This window comes from Leptodactylus fuscus, unplaced genomic scaffold, assembly GCF_031893055.1.
Source record: "Leptodactylus fuscus isolate aLepFus1 unplaced genomic scaffold, aLepFus1.hap2 HAP2_SCAFFOLD_208, whole genome shotgun sequence".
NCBI lineage: Eukaryota > Metazoa > Chordata > Amphibia > Anura > Leptodactylidae > Leptodactylus > Leptodactylus fuscus.
Genome location: NW_027440231.1, coordinates 147,943 through 170,870, shown reverse-complemented (window position 1 = coordinate 170,870; position 22,928 = coordinate 147,943). Strand labels below are relative to the sequence as shown.

General features: G+C 56.6%; 1 protein-coding gene across 3 annotated transcripts; it reads left to right on the top strand.

Annotated features, from left to right (window-relative positions):
- The first annotated feature begins 986 nt into the window (after positions 1-986).
- LOC142187369 (uncharacterized) lies at positions 987-15,979 on the top strand. Of its 3 annotated transcripts, none has more exons than XM_075261573.1 (3): positions 987-1,054; positions 14,399-14,515; positions 14,592-15,979. In XM_075261573.1, the coding sequence occupies exons 2-3, from the start codon at positions 14,485-14,487 to the stop codon at positions 15,662-15,664; spliced, it is 1,104 nt and encodes a 367-aa protein (XP_075117674.1). In that variant the 5' UTR covers positions 987-1,054; positions 14,399-14,484; the 3' UTR covers positions 15,665-15,979. The 3 variants fall into 3 exon arrangements, with proteins under 3 accessions (XP_075117674.1, XP_075117675.1, XP_075117676.1); XM_075261574.1 differs by having other exon boundaries at positions 994-1,054; positions 14,402-14,515; XM_075261575.1 differs by lacking the exon at positions 987-1,054 and adding an exon at positions 10,177-10,199.
- Positions 15,980-22,928: the final 6,949 nt, after the last annotated feature.

Sequence of the window (22,928 nt, the reverse complement as noted above, 5' to 3'; positions counted from 1 at the left end):
TACCTGCACAGAACGACCTCTGCCCCGTATACCCCTGCACAGAACGACCCCTGCCCCGTATATACCTGCACAGAACGACCCCTGCCCCGTATATACCTGCACAGAACGACCTCTGCCCCGTATATACCTGCACAGAACGACCTCTGCCCCGTATACCCCTGCACAGAACGACCCCTGCCCCGTATATACCTGCACAGAACGACCTCTGCCCCGTATACACCTGCACAGAACGACCCCTGCCCCGTATATACCTGCACAGAACGACCTCTGCCCCGTATACCCCTGCACAGAACGACCCCTGCCCCGTATATACCTGCACAGAACGACCCCTGCCCCGTATATACCTGCACAGAACGACCTCTGCCCCGTATATACCTGCACAGAACGACCCCTGCCCCGTATATACCTGCACAGAACGACCTCTGCCCCGTATACCCCTGCACAGAACGACCTCTGCCCCGTATACCCCTGCACAGAACGACCCCTGCCCCGTATATACCTGCACAGAACGACCTCTGCCCCGTATACCCCTGCACAGAACGACCCCTGCCCCGTATATACCTGCACAGAACGACCCCTGCCCCGTATATACCTGCACAACACGACCCCTGCCCCGTATACACCTGCACAGAACGACCCCTGCCCCGTATATACCTGCACAGAACGACCTCTGCCCCGTATACCCCTGCACAGAACGACCCCTGCCCCGTATACCCCTGCACAGAACGACCCCTGCCCCGTATATACCTGCACAGAACGACCTCTGCCCCGTATACACCTGCACAGAACGACCCCTGCCCCGTATATACCTGCACAGAACAAGCCCTGTATATATAAGCAGAGAAGCACTATATACACGGACATACACTCACTCACTGACAGCGACAGAACACAACATACCGCACAGACTCGCTCAGGGGGCCGCCATGTTGTTGTAGTCCTCTATGTTACCGGAAGCGGCAGGATGTCCCCGCCCACTGCTGACGTCACGTGATCTCTGCCGGGATCTCCTGTGAAGAGAAATGCAGATTGTGGGGTGTGCGGAGAACTAGAGGTGAGGGGCAGATTGTGGGGTGTGCGGAGAACTAGAGGTGAGGGGCAGATTGTGGGGTGTGCGGAGAACTAGAGGTGAGGGGCAGATTGTGGGGTGTGCGGAGAACTAGAGGTGAGGGGCAGATTGTGGGGTGTGCGGAGAACTAGAGGTGAGGGGCAGATTGTGGGGTGTGCGGAGAACTAGAGGTGAGGGGCAGATTGTGGGGTGTGCGGAGAACTAGAGGTGAGGGGCAGATTGTGGGGTGTGCGGAGAACTAGAGGTGAGGGGCAGATTGTGGGGTGTGCGGAGAACTAGAGGTGAGGGGCAGATTGTGGGGTGTGCGGAAAACTAGAGGTGAGGGGCAGATTGTGGGGTGTGCGGAGAACTAGAGGTGAGGGGCAGATTGTGGGGTGTGCGGAGAACTAGAGGTGAGGGGCAGATTGTGGAGTGTGCGGAGAACTAGAGGTGAGGGGCAGATTGTGGGGTGTGCGGAGAACTAGAGGTGAGGGGCAGATTGTGGGGTGTGCGGAGAACTAGAGGTGAGGGGCAGATTGTGGGGTGTGCGGAGAACTAGAGGTGAGGGGCAGATTGTGGGGTGTGCGGAGAACTAGAGGTGAGGGGCAGATTGTGGGGTGTGCGGAGAACTAGAGGTGAGGGGCAGATTGTGGGGTGTGCGGAGAACTAGAGGTGAGGGGCAGATTGTGGAGAACTAGAGGTGAGGGGCAGATTGTGGAGTGTGCGGAGAACTAGAGGTGAGGGGCAGATTGTGGGGTGTGCGGAGGACTAGAGGTGAGGGGCAGATTGTGGAGTGTGCGGAGAACTAGAGGTGAGGGGCAGATTGTGGAGTGTGCGGAGAACTAGAGGTGAGGGGCAGATTGTGGGGTGTGCGGAGGACTAGAGGTGAGGGGCAGATTGTGGAGTGTGCGGAGAACTAGAGGTGAGGGGCAGATTGTGGGGTGTGCGGAGAACTAGAGGTGAGGGGCAGATTGTGGGGTGTGCGGAGAACTAGAGGTGAGGGGCAGATTGTGGAGAACTAGAGGTGAGGGGCAGATTGTGGAGTGTGCGGAGAACTAGAGGTGAGGGGCAGATTGTGGGGTGTGCGGAGAACTAGAGGTGAGGGGCAGATTGTGGAGTGTGCGGAGAACTAGAGGTGAGGGGCAGATTGTGGGGTGTGCGGAGAACTAGAGGTGAGGGGCAGATTGTGGAGTGTGCGGAGAACTAGAGGTGAGGGGCAGATTGTGGGGTGTGCGGAGAACTAGAGGTGAGGGGCAGATTGTGGGGTGTGCGGAGAACTAGAGGTGAGGGGCAGATTGTGGGGTGTGTGGAGAACTAGAGGTGAGGGGCAGATTGTGGGGTGTGCGGAGAACTAGAGGTGAGGGGCAGATTGTGGAGAACTAGAGGTGAGGGGCAGATTGTGGAGTGTGCGGAGAACTAGAGGTGAGGGGCAGATTGTGGGGTGTGCGGAGAACTAGAGGTGAGGGGCAGATTGTGGGGTGTGCGGAGAACTAGAGGTGAGGGGCAGATTGTGGGGGTGTGCGGAGAACTAGAGGTGAGGGGCAGATTGTGGAGTGTGCGGAGAACTAGAGGTGAGGGGCAGATTGTGGGGTGTGCGGAGAACTAGAGGTGAGGGGCAGATTGTGGGGTGTGCGGAGAACTAGAGGTGAGGGGCAGATTGTGGAGAACTAGAGGTGAGGGGCAGATTGTGGAGTGTGCGGAGAACTAGAGGTGAGGGGCAGATTGTGGGGTGTGCGGAGAACTAGAGGTGAGGGGCAGATTGTGGGGTGTGCGGAGAACTAGAGGTGAGGGGCAGATTGTGGGGGTGTGCGGAGAACTAGAGGTGAGGGGCAGATTGTGGGGTGTGCGGAGAACTAGAGGTGAGGGGCAGATTGTGGAGTGTGCGGAGAACTAGAGGTGAGGGGCAGATTGTGGAGTGTGCGGAGAACTAGAGGTGAGGGGCAGATTGTGGAGTGTGCGGAGAACTAGAGGTGAGGGGCAGATTGTGGGGTGTGCGGAGAACTAGAGGTGAGGGGCAGATTGTGGAGAACTAGAGGTGAGGGGCAGATTGTGGAGAACTAGAGGTGAGGGGCAGATTGTGGAGTGTGCGGAGAACTAGAGGTGAGGGGCAGATTGTGGAGTGTGCGGAGAACTAGAGGTGAGGGGCAGATTGTGGAGTATGCGGAGAACTAGAGGTGAGGGGCAGATTGTGGAGTGTGCGGAGAACTAGAGGTGAGGGGCAGATTGTGGAGAACTAGAGGTGAGGGGCAGATTGTGGAGAACTAGAGGTGAGGGGCAGATTGTGGGGTGTGCGGAGAACTAGAGGTGAGGGGCAGATTGTGGAGAACTAGAGGTGAGGGGCAGATTGTGGGGTGTGCGGAGAACTAGAGGTGAGGGGCAGATTGTGGAGAACTAGAGGTGAGGGGCAGATTGTGGGGTGTGCGGAGAACTAGAGGTGAGGGGCAGATTGTGGAGAACTAGAGGTGAGGGGCAGATTGTGGAGTGTGCGGAGAACTAGAGGTGAGGGGCAGATTGTGGGGTGTGCGGAGAACTAGAGGTGAGGGGCAGATTGTGGGGTGTGCGGAGAACTAGAGGTGAGGGGCAGATTGTGGGGTGTGCGGAGAACTAGAGGTGAGGGGCAGATTGTGGGGTGTGCGGAGAACTAGAGGTGAGGGGCAGATTGTGGGGTGTGCGGAGAACTAGAGGTGAGGGGCAGATTGTGGAGAACTAGAGGTGAGGGGCAGATTGTGGAGTGTGCGGAGAACTAGAGGTGAGGGGCAGATTGTGGAGTGTGCGGAGAACTAGAGGTGAGGGGCAGATTGTGGAGTGTGTGGAGAACTAGAGGTGAGGGGCAGATTGTGGGGTGTGCGGAGAACTAGAGGTGAGGGGCAGATTGTGGAGTGTGTGGAGAACTAGAGGTGAGGGGCAGATTGTGGAGTGTGCGGAGAACTAGAGGTGAGGGGCAGATTGTGGAGTGTGCGGAGAACTAGAGGTGAGGGGCAGATTGTGGAGTGTGCGGAGAACTAGAGGTGAGGGGCAGATTGTGGGGTGTGCGGAGAACTAGAGGTGAGGGGCAGATTGTGGGGTGTGCGGAGAACTAGAGGTGAGGGGCAGATTGTGGAGAACTAGAGGTGAGGGGCAGATTGTGGAGTGTGCGGAGAACTAGAGGTGAGGGGCAGATTGTGGGGTGTGCGGAGAACTAGAGGTGAGGGGCAGATTGTGGAGAACTAGAGGTGAGGGGCAGATTGTGGAGTGTGCGGAGAACTAGAGGTGAGGGGCAGATTGTGGAGAACTAGAGGTGAGGGGCAGATTGTGGAGTGTGCGGAGAACTAGAGGTGAGGGGCAGATTGTGGGGTGTGCGGAGAACTAGAGGTGAGGGGCAGATTGTGGGGTGTGCGGAGAACTAGAGGTGAGGGGCAGATTGTGGAGAACTAGAGGTGAGGGGCAGATTGTGGAGAACTAGAGGTGAGGGGCAGATTGTGGAGAACTAGAGGTGAGGGGCAGATTGTGGAGTGTGCGGAGAACTAGAGGTGAGGGGCAGATTGTGGAGTGTGCGGAGAACTAGAGGTGAGGGGCAGATTGTGGAGTATGCGGAGAACTAGAGGTGAGGGGCAGATTGTGGAGTGTGCGGAGAACTAGAGGTGAGGGGCAGATTGTGGAGAACTAGAGGTGAGGGGCAGATTGTGGAGAACTAGAGGTGAGGGGCAGATTGTGGGGTGTGCGGAGAACTAGAGGTGAGGGGCAGATTGTGGAGAACTAGAGGTGAGGGGCAGATTGTGGGGTGTGCGGAGAACTAGAGGTGAGGGGCAGATTGTGGAGAACTAGAGGTGAGGGGCAGATTGTGGAGTGTGTGGAGAACTAGAGATGAGGGGCAGATTGTGGGGTGTGCGAAGAACTAGAGGTGAGGGGCAGATTGTGGGGTGTGCGGAGGGCTGGCCATGCAGATTGTGGGGTGTGCGGAGAACTAGAGGTGAGGGGCAGATTGTGGGGTGTGCGGAGAACTAGAGGTGAGGGGCAGATTGTGGGGTGTGCGGAGAACTAGAGGTGAGGGGCAGATTGTGGGGTGTGCGGAGAACTAGAGGTGAGGGGCAGATTGTGGGGTGTGCGGAGGGCTGGCCATGCAGATTGTGGGGTGTGCGGAGAACTAGAGGTGAGGGGCAGATTGTGGGGTGTGCGGAGAACTAGAGGTGAGGGGCAGATTGTGGGGTGTGCGGAGGGCTGGCCATGCAGATTGTGGGGTGTGCGGAGGGCTGGCCATGCAGATTGTGGGGTGTGCGGAGAACTAGAGGTGAGGGGCAGATTGTGGGGTGTGCGGAGAACTAGAGGTGAGGGGCAGATTGTGGGGTGTGCGGAGAACTAGAGGTGAGGGGCAGATTGTGGGGTGTGCGGAGAACTAGAGGTGAGGGGCAGATTGTGGGGTGTGCGGAGAACTAGAGGTGAGGGGCAGATTGTGGAGAACTAGAGGTGAGGGGCAGATTGTGGAGAACTAGAGGTGAGGGGCAGATTGTGGGGTGTGCGGAGAACTAGAGGTGAGGGGCAGATTGTGGGGTGTGCGGAGGGCTGGCCATGCAGATTGTGGGGTGTGCGGAGAACTAGAGGTGAGGGGCAGATTGTGGGGTGTGCGGAGAACTAGAGGTGAGGGGCAGATTGTGGGGTGTGCGGAGAACTAGAGGTGAGGGGCAGATTGTGGAGAACTAGAGGTGAGGGGCAGATTGTGGAGTGTGCGGAGAACTAGAGGTGAGGGGCAGATTGTGGAGTGTGCGGAGAACTAGAGGTGAGGGGCAGATTGTGGAGAACTAGAGGTGAGGGGCAGATTGTGGAGTGTGTGGAGAACTAGAGGTGAGGGGCAGATTGTGGGGTGTGCGGAGAACTAGAGGTGAGGGGCAGATTGTGGGGTGTGCGGAGAACTAGAGGTGAGGGGCAGATTGTGGAGAACTAGAGGTGAGGGGCAGATTGTGGAGTGTGCGGAGAACTAGAGGTGAGGGGCAGATTGTGGAAAACTAGAGGTGAGGGGCAGATTGTGGAGAACTAGAGGTGAGGGGCAGATTGTGGGGTGTGCGGAGAACTAGAGGTGAGGGGCAGATTGTGGAGAACTAGAGGTGAGGGGCAGATTGTGGGGTGTGCGGAGAACTAGAGGTGAGGGGCAGATTGTGGGGTGTGCGGAGAACTAGAGGTGAGGGGCAGATTGTGGGGTGTGCGGAGAACTAGAGGTGAGGGGCAGATTGTGGAGAACTAGAGGTGAGGGGCAGATTGTGGAGTGTGTGGAGAACTAGAGGTGAGGGGCAGATTGTGGGGTGTGCGGAGAACTAGAGGTGAGGGGCAGATTGTGGAGTGTGCGGAGAACTAGAGGTGAGGGGCAGATTGTGGAGTGTGCGGAGAACTAGAGGTGAGGGGCAGATTGTGGAGTGTGCGGAGAACTAGAGGTGAGGGGCAGATTGTGGAGTGTGCGGAGAACTAGAGGTGAGGGGCAGATTGTGGGGTGTGCGGAGAACTAGAGGTGAGGGGCAGATTGTGGAGTGTGCGGAGAACTAGAGGTGAGGGGCAGATTGTGGAGTGTGCGGAGAACTAGAGGTGAGGGGCAGATTGTGGGGTGTGTGGAGAACTAGAGGTGAGGGGCAGATTGTGGAGTGTGCGGAGAACTAGAGGTGAGGGGCAGATTGTGGGGTGTGCGGAGAACTAGAGGTGAGGGGCAGATTGTGGAGAACTAGAGGTGAGGGGCAGATTGTGGAGTGTGCGGAGAACTAGAGGTGAGGGGCAGATTGTGGGGTGTGCGGAGAACTAGAGGTGAGGGGCAGATTGTGGAGAACTAGAGGTGAGGGGCAGATTGTGGAGTGTGCGGAGAACTAGAGGTGAGGGGCAGATTGTGGAGAACTAGAGGTGAGGGGCAGATTGTGGAGTGTGCGGAGAACTAGAGGTGAGGGGCAGATTGTGGGGTGTGCGGAGAACTAGAGGTGAGGGGCAGATTGTGGGGTGTGCGGAGAACTAGAGGTGAGGGGCAGATTGTGGGGTGTGCGGAGAACTAGAGGTGAGGGGCAGATTGTGGAGAACTAGAGGTGAGGGGCAGATTGTGGAGTGTGTGGAGAACTAGAGATGAGGGGCAGATTGTGGGGTGTGCGAAGAACTAGAGGTGAGGGGCAGATTGTGGGGTGTGCGGAGGGCTGGCCATGCAGATTGTGGGGTGTGCGGAGAACTAGAGGTGAGGGGCAGATTGTGGGGTGTGCGGAGAACTAGAGGTGAGGGGCAGATTGTGGGGTGTGCGGAGAACTAGAGGTGAGGGGCAGATTGTGGGGTGTGCGGAGAACTAGAGGTGAGGGGCAGATTGTGGGGTGTGCGGAGGGCTGGCCATGCAGATTGTGGGGTGTGCGGAGAACTAGAGGTGAGGGGCAGATTGTGGGGTGTGCGGAGAACTAGAGGTGAGGGGCAGATTGTGGGGTGTGCGGAGGGCTGGCCATGCAGATTGTGGGGTGTGCGGAGGGCTGGCCATGCAGATTGTGGGGTGTGCGGAGGGCTGGCCATGCAGATTGTGGGGTGTGCGGAGAACTAGAGGTGAGGGGCAGATTGTGGGGTGTGCGGAGAACTAGAGGTGAGGGGCAGATTGTGGGGTGTGCGGAGAACTAGAGGTGAGGGGCAGATTGTGGAGAACTAGAGGTGAGGGGCAGATTGTGGAGAACTAGAGGTGAGGGGCAGATTGTGGGGTGTGCGGAGAACTAGAGGTGAGGGGCAGATTGTGGGGTGTGCGGAGGGCTGGCCATGCAGATTGTGGGGTGTGCGGAGAACTAGAGGTGAGGGGCAGATTGTGGAGTGTGCGGAGAACTAGAGGTGAGGGGCAGATTGTGGAGTGTGCGGAGAACTAGAGGTGAGGGGCAGATTGTGGAGTGTGCGGAGAACTAGAGGTGAGGGGCAGATTGTGGAGAACTAGAGGTGAGGGGCAGATTGTGGAGTGTGTGGAGAACTAGAGGTGAGGGGCAGATTGTGGGGTGTGCGGAGAACTAGAGGTGAGGGGCAGATTGTGGGGTGTGCGGAGAACTAGAGGTGAGGGGCAGATTGTGGAGAACTAGAGGTGAGGGGCAGATTGTGGAGTGTGCGGAGAACTAGAGGTGAGGGGCAGATTGTGGAGAACTAGAGGTGAGGGGCAGATTGTGGAGAACTAGAGGTGAGGGGCAGATTGTGGGGTGTGCGGAGAACTAGAGGTGAGGGGCAGATTGTGGAGAACTAGAGGTGAGGGGCAGATTGTGGGGTGTGCGGAGAACTAGAGGTGAGGGGCAGATTGTGGGGTGTGCGGAGAACTAGAGGTGAGGGGGCAGATTGTGGAGAACTAGAGGTGAGGGGCAGATTGTGGGGTGTGCGGAGAACTAGAGGTGAGGGGCAGATTGTGGGGTGTGCGGAGAACTAGAGGTGAGGGGCAGATTGTGGAGAACTAGAGGTGAGGGGCAGATTGTGGAGAACTAGAGGTGAGGGGCAGATTGTGGGGTGTGCGGAGAACTAGAGGTGAGGGGCAGATTGTGGGGTGTGCGGAGAACTAGAGGTGAGGGGCAGATTGTGGAGAACTAGAGGTGAGGGGCAGATTGTGGAGTGTGTGGAGAACTAGAGGTGAGGGGCAGATTGTGGGGTGTGCGGAGAACTAGAGGTGAGGGGCAGATTGTGGAGTGTGCGGAGAACTAGAGGTGAGGGGCAGATTGTGGGGTGTGCGGAGAACTAGAGGTGAGGGGCAGATTGTGGGGTGTGCGGAGAACTAGAGGTGAGGGGCAGATTGTGGGGTGTGCGGAGAACTAGAGGTGAGGGGCAGATTGTGGGGTGTGCGGAGAACTAGAGGTGAGGGGCAGATTGTGGAGAACTAGAGGTGAGGGGCAGATTGTGGGGTGTGCGGAGAACTAGAGGTGAGGGGCAGATTGTGGGGTGTGCGGAGAACTAGAGGTGAGGGGCAGATTGTGGAGAACTAGAGGTGAGGGGCAGATTGTGGAGTGTGCGGAGAACTAGAGGTGAGGGGCAGATTGTGGAGTGTGCGGAGAACTAGAGGTGAGGGGCAGATTGTGGGGTGTGCGGAGAACTAGAGGTGAGGGGCAGATTGTGGGGTGTGCGGAGAACTAGAGGTGAGGGGCAGATTGTGGAGTGTGCGGAGAACTAGAGGTGAGGGGCAGATTGTGGGGTGTGCGGAGAACTAGAGGTGAGGGGCAGATTGTGGAGAACTAGAGGTGAGGGGCAGATTGTGGAGTGTGCGGAGAACTAGAGGTGAGGGGCAGATTGTGGAGAACTAGAGGTGAGGGGCAGATTGTGGAGTGTGCGGAGAACTAGAGGTGAGGGGCAGATTGTGGGGTGTGCGGAGAACTAGAGGTGAGGGGCAGATTGTGGAGAACTAGAGGTGAGGGGCAGATTGTGGGGTGTGCGGAGAACTAGAGGTGAGGGGCAGATTGTGGGGTGTGCGGAGAACTAGAGGTGAGGGGCAGATTGTGGGGTGTGCGGAGAACTAGAGGTGAGGGGCAGATTGTGGAGAACTAGAGGTGAGGGGCAGATTGTGGAGTGTGTGGAGAACTAGAGATGAGGGGCAGATTGTGGGGTGTGCGAAGAACTAGAGGTGAGGGGCAGATTGTGGGGTGTGCGGAGGGCTGGCCATGCAGATTGTGGGGTGTGCGGAGAACTAGAGGTGAGGGGCAGATTGTGGGGTGTGCGGAGAACTAGAGGTGAGGGGCAGATTGTGGGGTGTGCGGAGAACTAGAGGTGAGGGGCAGATTGTGGGGTGTGCGGAGAACTAGAGGTGAGGGGCAGATTGTGGGGTGTGCGGAGAACTAGAGGTGAGGGGCAGATTGTGGGGTGTGCGGAGGGCTGGCCATGCAGATTGTGGGGTGTGCGGAGAACTAGAGGTGAGGGGCAGATTGTGGGGTGTGCGGAGGGCTGGCCATGCAGATTGTGGGGTGTGCGGAGGGCTGGCCATGCAGATTGTGGGGTGTGCGGAGAACTAGAGGTGAGGGGCAGATTGTGGGGTGTGCGGAGAACTAGAGGTGAGGGGCAGATTGTGGGGTGTGCGGAGAACTAGAGGTGAGGGGCAGATTGTGGGGTGTGCGGAGAACTAGAGGTGAGGGGCAGATTGTGGAGTGTGCGGAGAACTAGAGGTGAGGGGCAGATTGTGGAGAACTAGAGGTGAGGGGCAGATTGTGGAGTGTGTGGAGAACTAGAGGTGAGGGGCAGATTGTGGGGTGTGCGGAGGGCTGGCCATGCAGATTGTGGGGTGTGCGGAGAACTAGAGGTGAGGGGCAGATTGTGGAGAACTAGAGGTGAGGGGCAGATTGTGGGGTGTGCGGAGGGCTGGCCATGCAGATTGTGGGGTGTGCGGAGGGCTGGCCATGCAGATTGTGGGGTGTGCGGAGAACTAGAGGTGAGGGGCAGATTGTGGGGTGTGCGGAGAACTAGAGGTGAGGGGCAGATTGTGGGGTGTGCGGAGAACTAGAGGTGAGGGGCAGATTGTGGGGTGTGCGGAGAACTAGAGGTGAGGGGCAGATTGTGGGGTGTGCGGAGAACTAGAGGTGAGGGGCAGATTGTGGGGTGTGCGGAGAACTAGAGGTGAGGGGCAGATTGTGGAGAACTAGAGGTGAGGGGCAGATTGTGGGGTGTGCGGAGAACTAGAGGTGAGGGGCAGATTGTGGGGTGTGCGGAGAACTAGAGGTGAGGGGCAGATTGTGGGGTGTGCGGAGAACTAGAGGTGAGGGGCAGATTGTGGAGAACTAGAGGTGAGGGGCAGATTGTGGGGTGTGCGGAGAACTAGAGGTGAGGGGCAGATTGTGGAGAACTAGAGGTGAGGGGCAGATTGTGGGGTGTGCGGAGAACTAGAGGTGAGGGGCAGATTGTGGAGAACTAGAGGTGAGGGGCAGATTGTGGAGAACTAGAGGTGAGGGGCAGATTGTGGGGTGTGCGGAGAACTAGAGGTGAGGGGCAGATTGTGGGGTGTGCGGGGGGCTGGCCATGCAGATTGTGGGGTGTGCGGAGAACTAGAGGTGAGGGGCAGATTGTGGGGTGTGCGGAGGGCTGGCCATGCAGATTGTGGGGTGTGTGGAGAACTAGAGGTGAGGGGCAGATTGTGGGGTGTGCGGAGAACTAGAGGTGAGGGGCAGATTGTGGAGTGTGCGGAGAACTAGAGGTGAGGGGCAGGGGCTGGCCATGCAGATTGTGGGGTGTGCGGAGGGCTGGCCATGCAGATTGTGGGGTGTGTGGAGGGCTGGCCATGCAGATTGTGGGGTGTGCGGAGGGCTGGCCATGCAGATTGTGGGGTGTGCGGAGGGCTGGCCATGCAGATTGTGGGGTGTGCGGAGGGCTGGCCATGCAGATTGTGGGGTGTGCGGAGAACTAGAGGTGAGGGGCAGATTGTGGGGTGTGCGGAGAACTAGAGGTGAGGGGCAGATTGTGGGGTGTGCGGAGAACTAGAGGTGAGGGGCAGATTGTGGAGTGTGCGGAGAACTAGAGGTGAGGGGCAGATTGTGGGGTGTGCGGAGAACTAGAGGTGAGGGGCAGATTGTGGGGTGTGCGGAGAACTAGAGGTGAGGGGCAGATTGTGGAGAACTAGAGGTGAGGGGCAGATTGTGGAGAACTAGAGGTGAGGGGCAGATTGTGGAGAACTAGAGGTGAGGGGCAGATTGTGGAGAACTAGAGGTGAGGGGCAGATTGTGGGGTGTGCGGAGAACTAGAGGTGAGGGGCAGATTGTGGGGTGTGCGGGGGGCTGGCCATGCAGATTGTGGGGTGTGCGGAGAACTAGAGGTGAGGGGCAGATTGTGGGGTGTGCGGAGGGCTGGCCATGCAGATTGTGGGGTGTGCGGAGAACTAGAGGTGAGGGGCAGATTGTGGGGTGTGCGGAGAACTAGAGGTGAGGGGCAGATTGTGGAGTGTGCGGAGAACTAGAGGTGAGGGGCAGGGGCTGGCCATGCAGATTGTGGGGTGTGCGGAGGGCTGGCCATGCAGATTGTGGGGTGTGTGGAGGGCTGGCCATGCAGATTGTGGGGTGTGCGGAGGGCTGGCCATGCAGATTGTGGGGTGTGCGGAGGGCTGGCCATGCAGATTGTGGGGTGTGCGGAGAACTAGAGGTGAGGGGCAGATTGTGGGGTGTGCGGAGAACTAGAGGTGAGGGGCAGATTGTGGGGTGTGCGGAGAACTAGAGGTGAGGGGCAGATTGTGGAGTGTGCGGAGAACTAGAGGTGAGGGGCAGATTGTGGGGTGTGCGGAGAACTAGAGGTGAGGGGCAGATTGTGGAGAACTAGAGGTGAGGGGCAGATTGTGGAGAACTAGAGGTGAGGGGCAGATTGTGGAGAACTAGAGGTGAGGGGCAGATTGTGGGGTGTGCGGAGAACTAGAGGTGAGGGGCAGATTGTGGGGTGTGCGGGGGGCTGGCCATGCAGATTGTGGGGTGTGCGGAGAACTAGAGGTGAGGGGCAGATTGTGGGGTGTGCGGAGGGCTGGCCATGCAGATTGTGGGGTGTGCGGAGAACTAGAGGTGAGGGGCAGATTGTGGGGTGTGCGGAGAACTAGAGGTGAGGGGCAGATTGTGGAGTGTGCGGAGAACTAGAGGTGAGGGGCAGGGGCTGGCCATGCAGATTGTGGGGTGTGCGGAGGGCTGGCCATGCAGATTGTGGGGTGTGCGGAGGGCTGGCCATGCAGATTGTGGGGTGGGACGTTCTGGTGCTGGTACCGCCCTGTCCCGCCCACTGGGCTACCTCCGCTATATACACCACATTGATATAAGTGACTTGGCCTCACCTGTATAACTTACGATCTGGGCGTGACGGGCTAATTCCGGGGTCGTATTGGAATCGTTGCGCTCCTTGTAGTATAATCACATGGTTCCTCTCTCTGTAGTATAATCACATGGTTCCTCTCTCTGTAGTATAATCACATGGTTCCTCTCTCTGTAGTATAATCACATGGTTCCTCTCACTGTTGGCGCCATTAGATGCCGGTGACGGGGTCTCTTTAGTAATTGCCCCCCATCGTGTGGATGAGATTTCAGGGGTGATCGAGGCCTCACTATCTGATGACCTATCTATAGTTGGTCCATTGGAGATCAGCGGCCGCCGGGAAACAATTCTGTGCTTTCCCACTGTCGGTCTCGGCCCCATCTGTCCCCAAGCAGACTGACCTCACATTAACCTTTGTTTGCTGGGTCCGGTCGCTGCGACCTCCAGCCATCGCCAAAATGGCTGCTCAGAAGTCTCGGTCAGGCCCCGGTCTCCAGGCCGTCCTCTCTACTATAGTCCATCATTGAGTACAGATATGGTTACCGTGCATGACGTGTGGTCTCAGTAGATGAGGACATATAGAGGAGGGTCTCTATGACGTGTGGTCTCAGTAGATGGGGACACATAGAGGAGGGTCTCTATGACGTGTGGTCTCAGAAGATGGGGACATATAGAGGAGGGTCTCTATGACGTGTGGTCTCAGTAGATGAGGACATATAGAGGAGGGTCTCTATGACGTGTGGTCTCAGTAGATGAGGACATATAGAGGAGGGTCTCTATGACGTGTGGTCTCAGTAGATGGGGACACATAGAGGAGGGTCTCCATGACGTGTGGTCTCAGTAGATGGGGACACATAGAGGAGGGTCTCCATGACGTGTGGTCTCAGAAGATGGGGACATATAGAGGAGGGTCTCTATGACGTGTGGTCTCATTAGATGAGGACATATAGAGGAGGGTCTCCATGACGTGTGGTCTCAGAAGATGGGGACATATAGAGGAGGGTCTCCATGACGTGTGGTCTCAGAAGATGGGGACATATAGAGGAGGGTCTCTATGACGTGTGGTCTCAGTAGATGAGGACATATAGAGGAGGGTCTCTATGACGTGTGGTCTCAGTAGATGGGGACATATAGAGGAGGGTCTCTATGACGTGTGGTCTCAGAAGATGGGGACATATAGAGGAGGGTCTCTATGACGTGTGGTCTCAGTAGATGAGGACATATAGAGGAGGGTCTCTATGACGTGTGGTCTCAGTAGATGAGGACATATAGAGGAGGGTCTCTATGACGTGTGGTCTCAGTAGATGAGGACATATAGAGGAGGGTCTCTATGACGTGTGGTCTCAGTAGATGGGGACACATAGAGGAGGGTCTCCATGACGTGTGGTCTCAGAAGATGGGGACATATAGAGGAGGGTCTCTATGACGTGTGGTCTCATTAGATGAGGACATATAGAGGAGGGTCTCCATGACGTGTGGTCTCAGAAGATGGGGACATATAGAGGAGGGTCTCCATGACGTGTGGTCTCAGAAGATGGGGACATATAGAGGAGGGTCTCCATGACGTGTGGTCTCAGAAGATGGGGACATATAGAGGAGGGTCTCCATGATGTGTGGTCTCAGAAGATGGGGACATGTACCTGTATTGGTATTTAGCAGGTCTGGCTTGTGGGTGATTCCGGAGAACTGAGATCTTCATCATGGGCAGAAGATCCTGGACCTCACCATAGAAGGACATCAGGATGGCCGATCAGCAGACCCTCATGTCACCAGGTACGAGGCACTCGAATCACCACAAATATTTATGAAGTAAAATGGGAGGAATTTTAATTTCTTGCTTTTCTTTCAGTTGTAGAAAGTCTGTCTTCTCATATTAAGGAAGAACCAGTCTCGAGGGATGAGGAGAACCTCATGGACTCCATCACTTATACACCCCTAGACCAAACCCAGTCTCAATCTTCTCATCTTAATGGTGAACCAATCTCATGTTTTATACCAAACCTTACAAGTTCTGACATCTCTACACCTACAGACCCCAGACAAGAACCGTCATCTCATATTAAGGAGGAACCCAGTTCATATGATGGAGGAAGCCTCCTAGACCCTAGAATCGACACAACCGAAGACCCCGCACAATATCGACCTTCTCATAGTAATGTGGAAAGTGAAGCCAAGGTAGACAGATGTCCTGCTGGTCCTGGCGCGTCCACAGACCATGCACAACAATATCCGTCTGCTCATGTGCAGGAGGACCCGGCCTCAGGTGGTGGAGGACCTCATACACTTCTAGATGATCAGGCTACACCACTATCCAATGAGAGTCATAAACTAGAGAGCAATTCATCTGCTACAATCAACGAGATTGAAGTCATTTACCAACACCCCGTACAGTCCACATTTGGGGACATCTCAAACCTTACTAGATACCAAAGAGCTCACTCTAGAAAGAAAACTCCTCAATGTCCCGAGTGTGGCGAGTATTTCTTAAGGAAAGCCCAACTTGTCACCCATCAAAGACTCCATAAGGGGCAAGACCCTCTTCAGTGTCCCGAGTGTGGGAGGACCTTCTCCAGAACCTCTCAGCTGATCAACCATCAGAAATACCATAGATGGAAGAAGTCTTTTCCATGTCCGGACTGTGGTCAATCGTGGCCAGATAAAGCCCAACTTGCCTTACACCAACAAAGCCATACTGGGAAGGAACCAGCTACGTGCTTGGACTGTGGGACGCTATTCCCATGTGATAGTCATCTGGGGGTTCAGGAGAGAGCGGACACACGGGGGAAGACCTTCACGTGCTCAGATTGTGGGACACATGTAACTGTAAGGGACCATCTAATACCGTTACCAAGTCACCCAGGAGAGAACCTGAATGAATGTCTCCAGTGTGAGCAACACTCAAAGCCTAGAATCCCACCATGACGTTACAGACCATCTGGAGAACGTGTTCCTCAGGAAATAAAAGAGTATTTTGTTAACCAGGGTTCTACTTTCAGGTTATACAATGTTATAAGTAGGAAAACGGGAGAGTTCGGCCAATGTCACAAAGAGCTGGCCGGGTCCTCTCTAGGCCGTAGAAGAAGCCAGGGATGGACCTCAAGAAGAGTTGTTAGGAACAAATCTCAAAAATGGGACTTATAATGGAATATGATCTTCTCTAAAGGCTTGGGTGGTTGGCGAAGTGTTAGGACAAGGGCTATGGGGTGGAGATGCCCTAATAAAGGACTATGGCAGAGAGCTTGTGTGTCCTTGTGCTCAATGTTCTGGTTCATCTTGATGTAGATCTGTATAGACCACATAGTCATCTTCTGGCAGAGGAGACTTACCATTGTGGCTTTTTGTGGGGTCAACCTTAACTCCCCTGACTAATGGGGGGGGGGGGGGAGTCTACCAGGTCCCGGTTTTGTGACGCCCATGTCAGGGACTATAGTGCACCGCAGAGTCAGGCAGAATAACCGAGGTAGGCCCCAATATTTCCAGTATAGTCAGCCCCTCTAGAACTCTGCAGGCCCCAATAGCGCCAGTATAGTCAGCCCCTCTAGAACTCTGCAGGCCCCAATAGCTCCAGTATAGTTAGCCCCTATAGAACTGCAGGCCCCAATAGCTCCAGTATAGTCAGCCCCTATAGAACTCTGCAGGCCCCAATAGCTCCAGTGTAGTTAGCCCCTATAGAACTGCAGGCCCCAATAGCTCCAGTGTAGTTAGCCCCTATAGAACTGCAGGCCCCAATAGCTCCAGTATAGTCAGCCCCTATAGCACTGCAGGCCCCAATAGCTCCAGTATAGTCAGCCCCTATAGAACTCTGCAGGCCCCGATAGCTCCAGTATAGTCAGCCCCTATAGCACTGTGCCGCCCCCGATAGCTCCAGTATAGTCAGCCCCTATAGCACTGTGCAGGCCCCAATAGCTCCAGTATAGTCAGCCCCTATAGAACTCTGCAGGCCCCAATATCTCCAGTATAGTCAGCCCCTATAGAACTCTGCGGGCCCCAATAGCTCCAGTATATTCAGCCCCTATAGAACTGCAGGCCCCAATAGCTCCAGTATAGTCAGCCCCTATAGCACTGTGCCGCCCCCGATAGCTCCAGTATAGTCAGCCCCTATAGCACTGTGCAGGCCCCAATAGCTCCAGTATAGTCAGCCCCTATAGAACTCTGCGGGCCCCAATAGCTCCAGTATATTCAGCCCCTATAGAACTGCAGGCCCCGGTAGCTCCAGTATAGTCAGCCCCTATAGAACTCTGCAGGCCCCAATAGCTCCAGTATAGTCAGCCCCTATAGAACTCTGCAGGCCCCAATAGCTCCAGTATAGTCAGCCCCTATAGCACTGTGCATGCCCCGATAGCTCCAGTATAGTCAGCCCCTATAGAACTCTGCAGGCCCCAATAGCTCCAGTATAGTCAGCCCCTATAGCACTGTGCAGGCCCTGATAGCTCCAGTATAGTCAGCCTCTATAGCACTGTGCCAGCCCCAATAGCACTGTGCAGGCCCCACTAGATCCAGTATAGTCAGCCCCTATAGAACTCTGCAGGCCCCGATAGCTCCAGTATAGTCAGCCCCTATAGAACTCTGCAGGCCCCGATAGCTTCAGTATAGTCAGCCCCTATACAACTCTGCAGGCACCAATAGCTCCAGTATAGTCAGCCCCTATACAACTCTGCAGGCACCAATAGCTCCAGTATAGTCAGCCCCTATAGAACTCTGCAGGACCCAATAGCTCCAGTATAGTCAGCCCCTATAGCACTGTGCAGGCCCCAATAGCTCCAGTATAGTCAGCCCCTATAGAACTCTGCAGGCCCCGATAGCTCCAGTGTAGTTAGCCCCTATAGAACTGCAGACCCCAATAGCTCCAGTATAGTCAGTCCCTATAGTACTGTGCCAGCCCCGATAGCTCCAGTATAATCAGCCCCTATAGCACTGTGCCGCCCCCGATAGCTCCAGTATAGTCAGCCTCTATAGAACTCTGCAGGCGCCAATAGCTCCAGTATAGTCAGCCCCTATAGAACTCTGCAGGCCCCAATAGCTCCAGTATAGTCAGCCCCTATAGCACTGTGCCGGCCCCGATAGCTCCAGTATAGTCAGCCCCTATAGCACTGTGCAGGCCCCGATAGCTCCAGTATAGTCAGCCCCTATAGAACTCTGCAGGACCCAATAGCTCCAGTATAGTCAGCCCCTATAGAACTCTGCAGGCCCCGATAGCTCCAGTATAGTCAGCCCCTATAGAACTCTGCAGGCCCTGATAGCTCCAGTATAGTCAGCCCCTATAGCACTGTGCAGGCCCCAATAGCTCCAGTATAGTCAGCCCCTATAGAACTCTGCAGGCCCTGATAGCTCCAGTATAGTCAGCCCCTATAGAACTCTGCAGGCGCCAATAGCTCCAGTATAGTCAGCCCCTATAGAACTCTGCAGGCCCCAATAGCTCCAGTATAGTCAGCCCCTATAGAACTCTGCAGGCCCCAATAGCTCCAGTATAGTCAGCCCCTATAGAACTCTGCAGGCCCCAATAGCTCCAGTATAGTCAGCCCCTATAGCACTGTGCAGGCCCCGATAGCTCCAGTATAGTCAGCCCCTATAGAACTCTGCAGGACCCAATAGCTCCAGTATAGTCAGCCCCTATAGAACTCTGCAGGCCCCGATAGCTCCAGTATAGTCAGCCCCTATAGCACTGTGCAGGCCCCAATAGCTCCAGTATAGTCAGCCCCTATAGAACTCTGCAGGCCCTGATAGCTCCAGTATAGTCAGCCCCTATAGCACTGTGCAGGCCCCAATAGCTCCAGTATAGTCAGCCCCTATAGCACTGTGCCGGCCCCGATAGCTCCAGTATAGTCAGCCCCTATAGAACTCTGCAGGCCCTGATAGCTCCAGTATAGTCAGCCCCTATAGAACTCTGCAGGCCCCAATAGCTCCAGTATAGTCAGCCCCTATAGCACTGTGCAGGCCCCAATAGCTCCAGTATAGTCAGCCCCTATAGAACTCTGCAGGCCCTGATAGCTCCAGTGTAGTTAGCCCCTATAGAACTCTGCAGGCCCCAATAGCTCCAGTATAGTCAGCCCCTATAGCACTGTGCAGGCCCCGATAGCTCCAGTATAGTCAGCCCCTATAGAACTCTGCAGGCCCCAATAGCTCCAGTATAGTCAGCCCCTATAGCACTGTGCAGGCCCCAATAGCTCCAGTATAGTCAGCCCCTATAGAACTCTGCAGGCCCCAATAGCTCCAGTATAGTCAGCCCCTATAGCACTGTGCAGGCCCCAATAGCTCCAGTATAGTCAGCCCCTATAGAACTCTGCAGGCCCCAATAACTTCATGGACGGTATGTGGAATGACATGGCCATGGAGCAAGATTATAGTGAGGGATCTTTGATACAGCTGCACATAGTAAACCACTCCACATGGTATATAAGGCTCCACACAGTATAATATGCTCCCCGGAGTAGCCCAGTATAATTCTTCACAGTGGCCCCCACACCACTCAGTAATGCAGTCAGTGGGCGGGGCAGGAGGTTCCTGTTTTGGTTGTGTGTCATGTGACTGGTCAGGAGGCGGAGCTGGTGCTGGGTCATCACCTCACTATGACTATGTGACTAATGGAGTATGAGGACACACGGGGCCCCCCATCTTCTACTGACAGTGGGATATATGGAGACACGGGGCCCCCCATCTTCTACTGACAGGGTATATGGAGACACGGGGCCCCCCATCCTCTCCTGACAGGGTATATGGAGACACAGGGCCCCCCATCCTCTCCTGACAGGGTATATGGAGACACGGGGCCCCCCATCCTCTCCTGACAGGGTATATGGAGACACGGGGCCCCCCATCCTCTCCTGACAGGGTATATGGAGACACGGGGCCCCCCATCCTCTCCTGACAGGGTATATGGAGACACGGGGCCCCCCGTCCTCTCCTCACAGGGGTATATGGAGACACGGGGCCCCCCGTCCTCTCCTCACAGGGGTATATGGAGACATGGGGCCCCCCATCCTCTCCTGACAGTGGGATATATGGAGACACGGGGCCCCCCATCCTCTCCTGACAGGGTATATGGAGACACAGGGCCCCCCGTCCTCTCCTCACAGGGGTATATGGAGACATGGGGCCCCCCATCCTCTCCTGACAGTGGGATATATGGAGACACGGGGCCCCCCATCCTCTCCTGACAGGGTATATGGAGACACGGGGCCCCCCGTCCTCTCCTCACAGGGGTATATGGAGACACGGGGCCCCCCATCCTCTCCTGACAGTGGGATATATGGAGACACGGGGCCCCCCATCCTCTCCTGACAGGGTATATGGAGACACGGGGCCCCCCATCCTCTCCTGACAGGGTATATGGAGACACGGGGCCCCCCATCCTCTCCTGACAGGGTATATGGAGACACGGGGCCCCCCATCCTCTCCTGACAGGGTATATGGAGACACGGGGCCCCCCGTCCTCTCCTCACAGGGGTATATGGAGACACGGGGCCCCCCGTCCTCTCCTCACAGGGGTATATGGAGACATGGGGCCCCCCATCCTCTCCTGACAGTGGGATATATGGAGACACGGGGCCCCCCATCCTCTCCTGACAGGGTATATGGAGACACAGGGCCCCCCGTCCTCTCCTCACAGGGGTATATGGAGACATGGGGCCCCCCATCCTCTCCTGACAGTGGGATATATGGAGACACGGGGCCCCCCATCCTCTCCTGACAGGGTATATGGAGACACAGGCACCCCCCACCCTATGTATCCTCTCCATGTACCCCCTGTGTACCCCCCTATGTATCCCCCCCATGTACCCCCTGCAGCCTGGTGTTTGCCCCGGTGCAGGTTACATTACTGATGCCGCCTCCGTATATTCCTTATATCCCGGCAGTCTGGATCAGAGTCTGGTATATGGAGACACAGCCCCCCCCTATGTATCCCCCCTATGTACCCCTCTGTGTACCCCCTTATGTACCCCCCTATGTACCCCCTGCAGCCTGGTGTCTGGTGTTTGCCCCGGTGCAGGTTACATTACTGATGCCGCCTCCGTATATTCCTTATATCCCGGCAGTCTGGATCAGAGAACAAGGTGGACAAGTGAACGAGCACAGACAAAATGGCTGCAGAAATAAAGCACAAGAGACGTGACATTGCTGGGCTGCGCTGCGAACGCGTGACAGGAGAGAAGAGGATATTACAGGAAGACGCCGGAACTGCCCCTGGGCTAGAGAGAAGGGAACCCCAGAGAGTCCGGGCACATTGTGCAAGTCTGCCGGGAGCGTCTTATAAGCCAGTAAGTAGTTGTCATGTGCGAGCTGTGAGTGTGCGAGCTGTGTGTGGTGAGTGCGCGCGCTGTGCGTGGTGAGTGCGCGCGCTGTGCGTGGTGAGTGTGCGAGCTGTGCGTGGTGAGTGTGCGAGCTGTGTGTGGTGAGTGCGCGCGCTGTGCGTGGTGAGTGCGCGCGCTGTGCGTGGTGAGTGCGCGCGCTGTGCGTGGTGAGTGTGCGAGCTGTGCGTGGTGAGTGTGCGAGCTGTGCGTGGTGAGTGCGCGCGCTGTGCGTGGTGAGTGTGCGAGCTGTGCGTGGTCGTTATTCATGGTCGGTGTGCGAGCTGTGTGTGGTCGTTGTTCATGGTCGGTGTGCGAGCTGTGTGTGGTCGGTGTGCAAGCTGTGCGTGTTCGTTGTTCATGGTGAGTGTGCGAGCTGTGCGTGGTCGGTGTGCGAGCTGTGCGTGGTCGTGTGCGAGCTGTGCGTGGTCGGTGTGTGAGCTGTGTGTGGTCGGTGTGTGAGCTGTGTGTGGTCGGTGTGCGAGCTGTGCGTGTTCGTTGTTCATGGTGAGTGTGCGAGCTGTGCGTGGTCGGTGTGTGAGCTGTGCGTGGTCGGTGTTCATGGTCGGTGTGCGAGCTGTGCGTGGTCGGTGTGCGAGCTGTGCGTGGTTGGTGTGCAAGCTGTGCGTGTTCGTTGTTCATGGTGAGTGTGCGAGCTGTGCGTGGTCGGTATGCGAGCTGTGCATGGTCGGTGTGCGAGCTGTGCGTGGTCGTTGTTCATGGTCGGTGTGCGAGCTGTGCGTGGTCGGTGTGCGAGCTGTGCGTGGTCGTTGTGCAAGCTGTGCGTGTTCGTTGTTCATGGTGAGTGTGCGAGCTGTGCGTGGTCGGTATGCGAGCTGTGCATGGTCGGTGTGCGAGCTGTGCGTGGTCGTTGTTCATGGTCGGTGTGCGAGCTGTGCGTGGTCGGTGTGTGAGCTGTGCGTGGTCGGTGTGCGAGCTGTGGGTGGTCGGTGTTCATGGTTGGTGTGCGAGCTGTGCGTGGTCGGTGTGGGAGCTGTGCGTGTTCGTTGTTCATGGTGAGTGTGCGAGCTGTGCGTGGTCGGTATGCGAGCTGTGCATGGTCGGTGTGCGAGCTGTGCGTGGTCGTTGTTCATGGTCGGTGTGCGAGCTGTGCATGGTCGGTGTGCGAGCTGTGCGTGGTCGGTGTGCGAGCTGTGCGTGGTCGTTGTTCATGGTCGGTGTGCGAGCTGTGCGTGGTCGGTGTGCGAGCTGTGCGTGGTCGGTGTGCAAGCTGTGCGTGTTCGTTGTTCATGGTGAGTGTGCGAGCTGTGCGTGGTCGGTATGCGAGCTGTGCATGGTCGGTGTGCGAGCTGTGCGTGGTCGGTGTGCGAGCTGTGCGTGGTCGGTGTGCAAGCTGTGCGTGTTCGTTGTTCATGGTGAGTGTGCGAGCTGTGCGTGGTCGGTATGCGAGCTGTGCATGGTCGGTGTGCGAGCTGTGCGTGGTCGTTGTTCATGGTCGGTGTGCGAGCTGTGCGTGGTCGGTGTGTGAGCTGTGCGTGGTCGGTGTGCGAGCTGTGCGTGGTTGGTGTTCATGGTTGGTGTGCGAGCTGTGCGTGGTCGGTGTGCGAGCTGTGCGTGGTCGTTGTTCATGGTCGGTGTGCGAGCTGTGCGTGGTTGGTGTGCAAGCTGTGCGTGTTCGTTGTTCATGGTGAGTGTGCGAGCTGTGCGTGGTCGGTATGCGAGCTGTGCATGGTCGGTGTGCGAGCTGTGCGTGGTCGTTGTTCATGGTCGGTGTGCAAGCTGTGCGTGGTCGGTGTGCGAGCTGTGCGTGGTCGGTGTGCAAGCTGTGCGTGTTCGTTGTTCATGGTGAGTGTGCGAGCTGTGCGTGGTCGGTGTGTGAGCTGTGCGTGGTCAGTGTGCGAGCTGTGCGTGGTCGGTGTGTGAGCTGTGTGTGGTCGGTG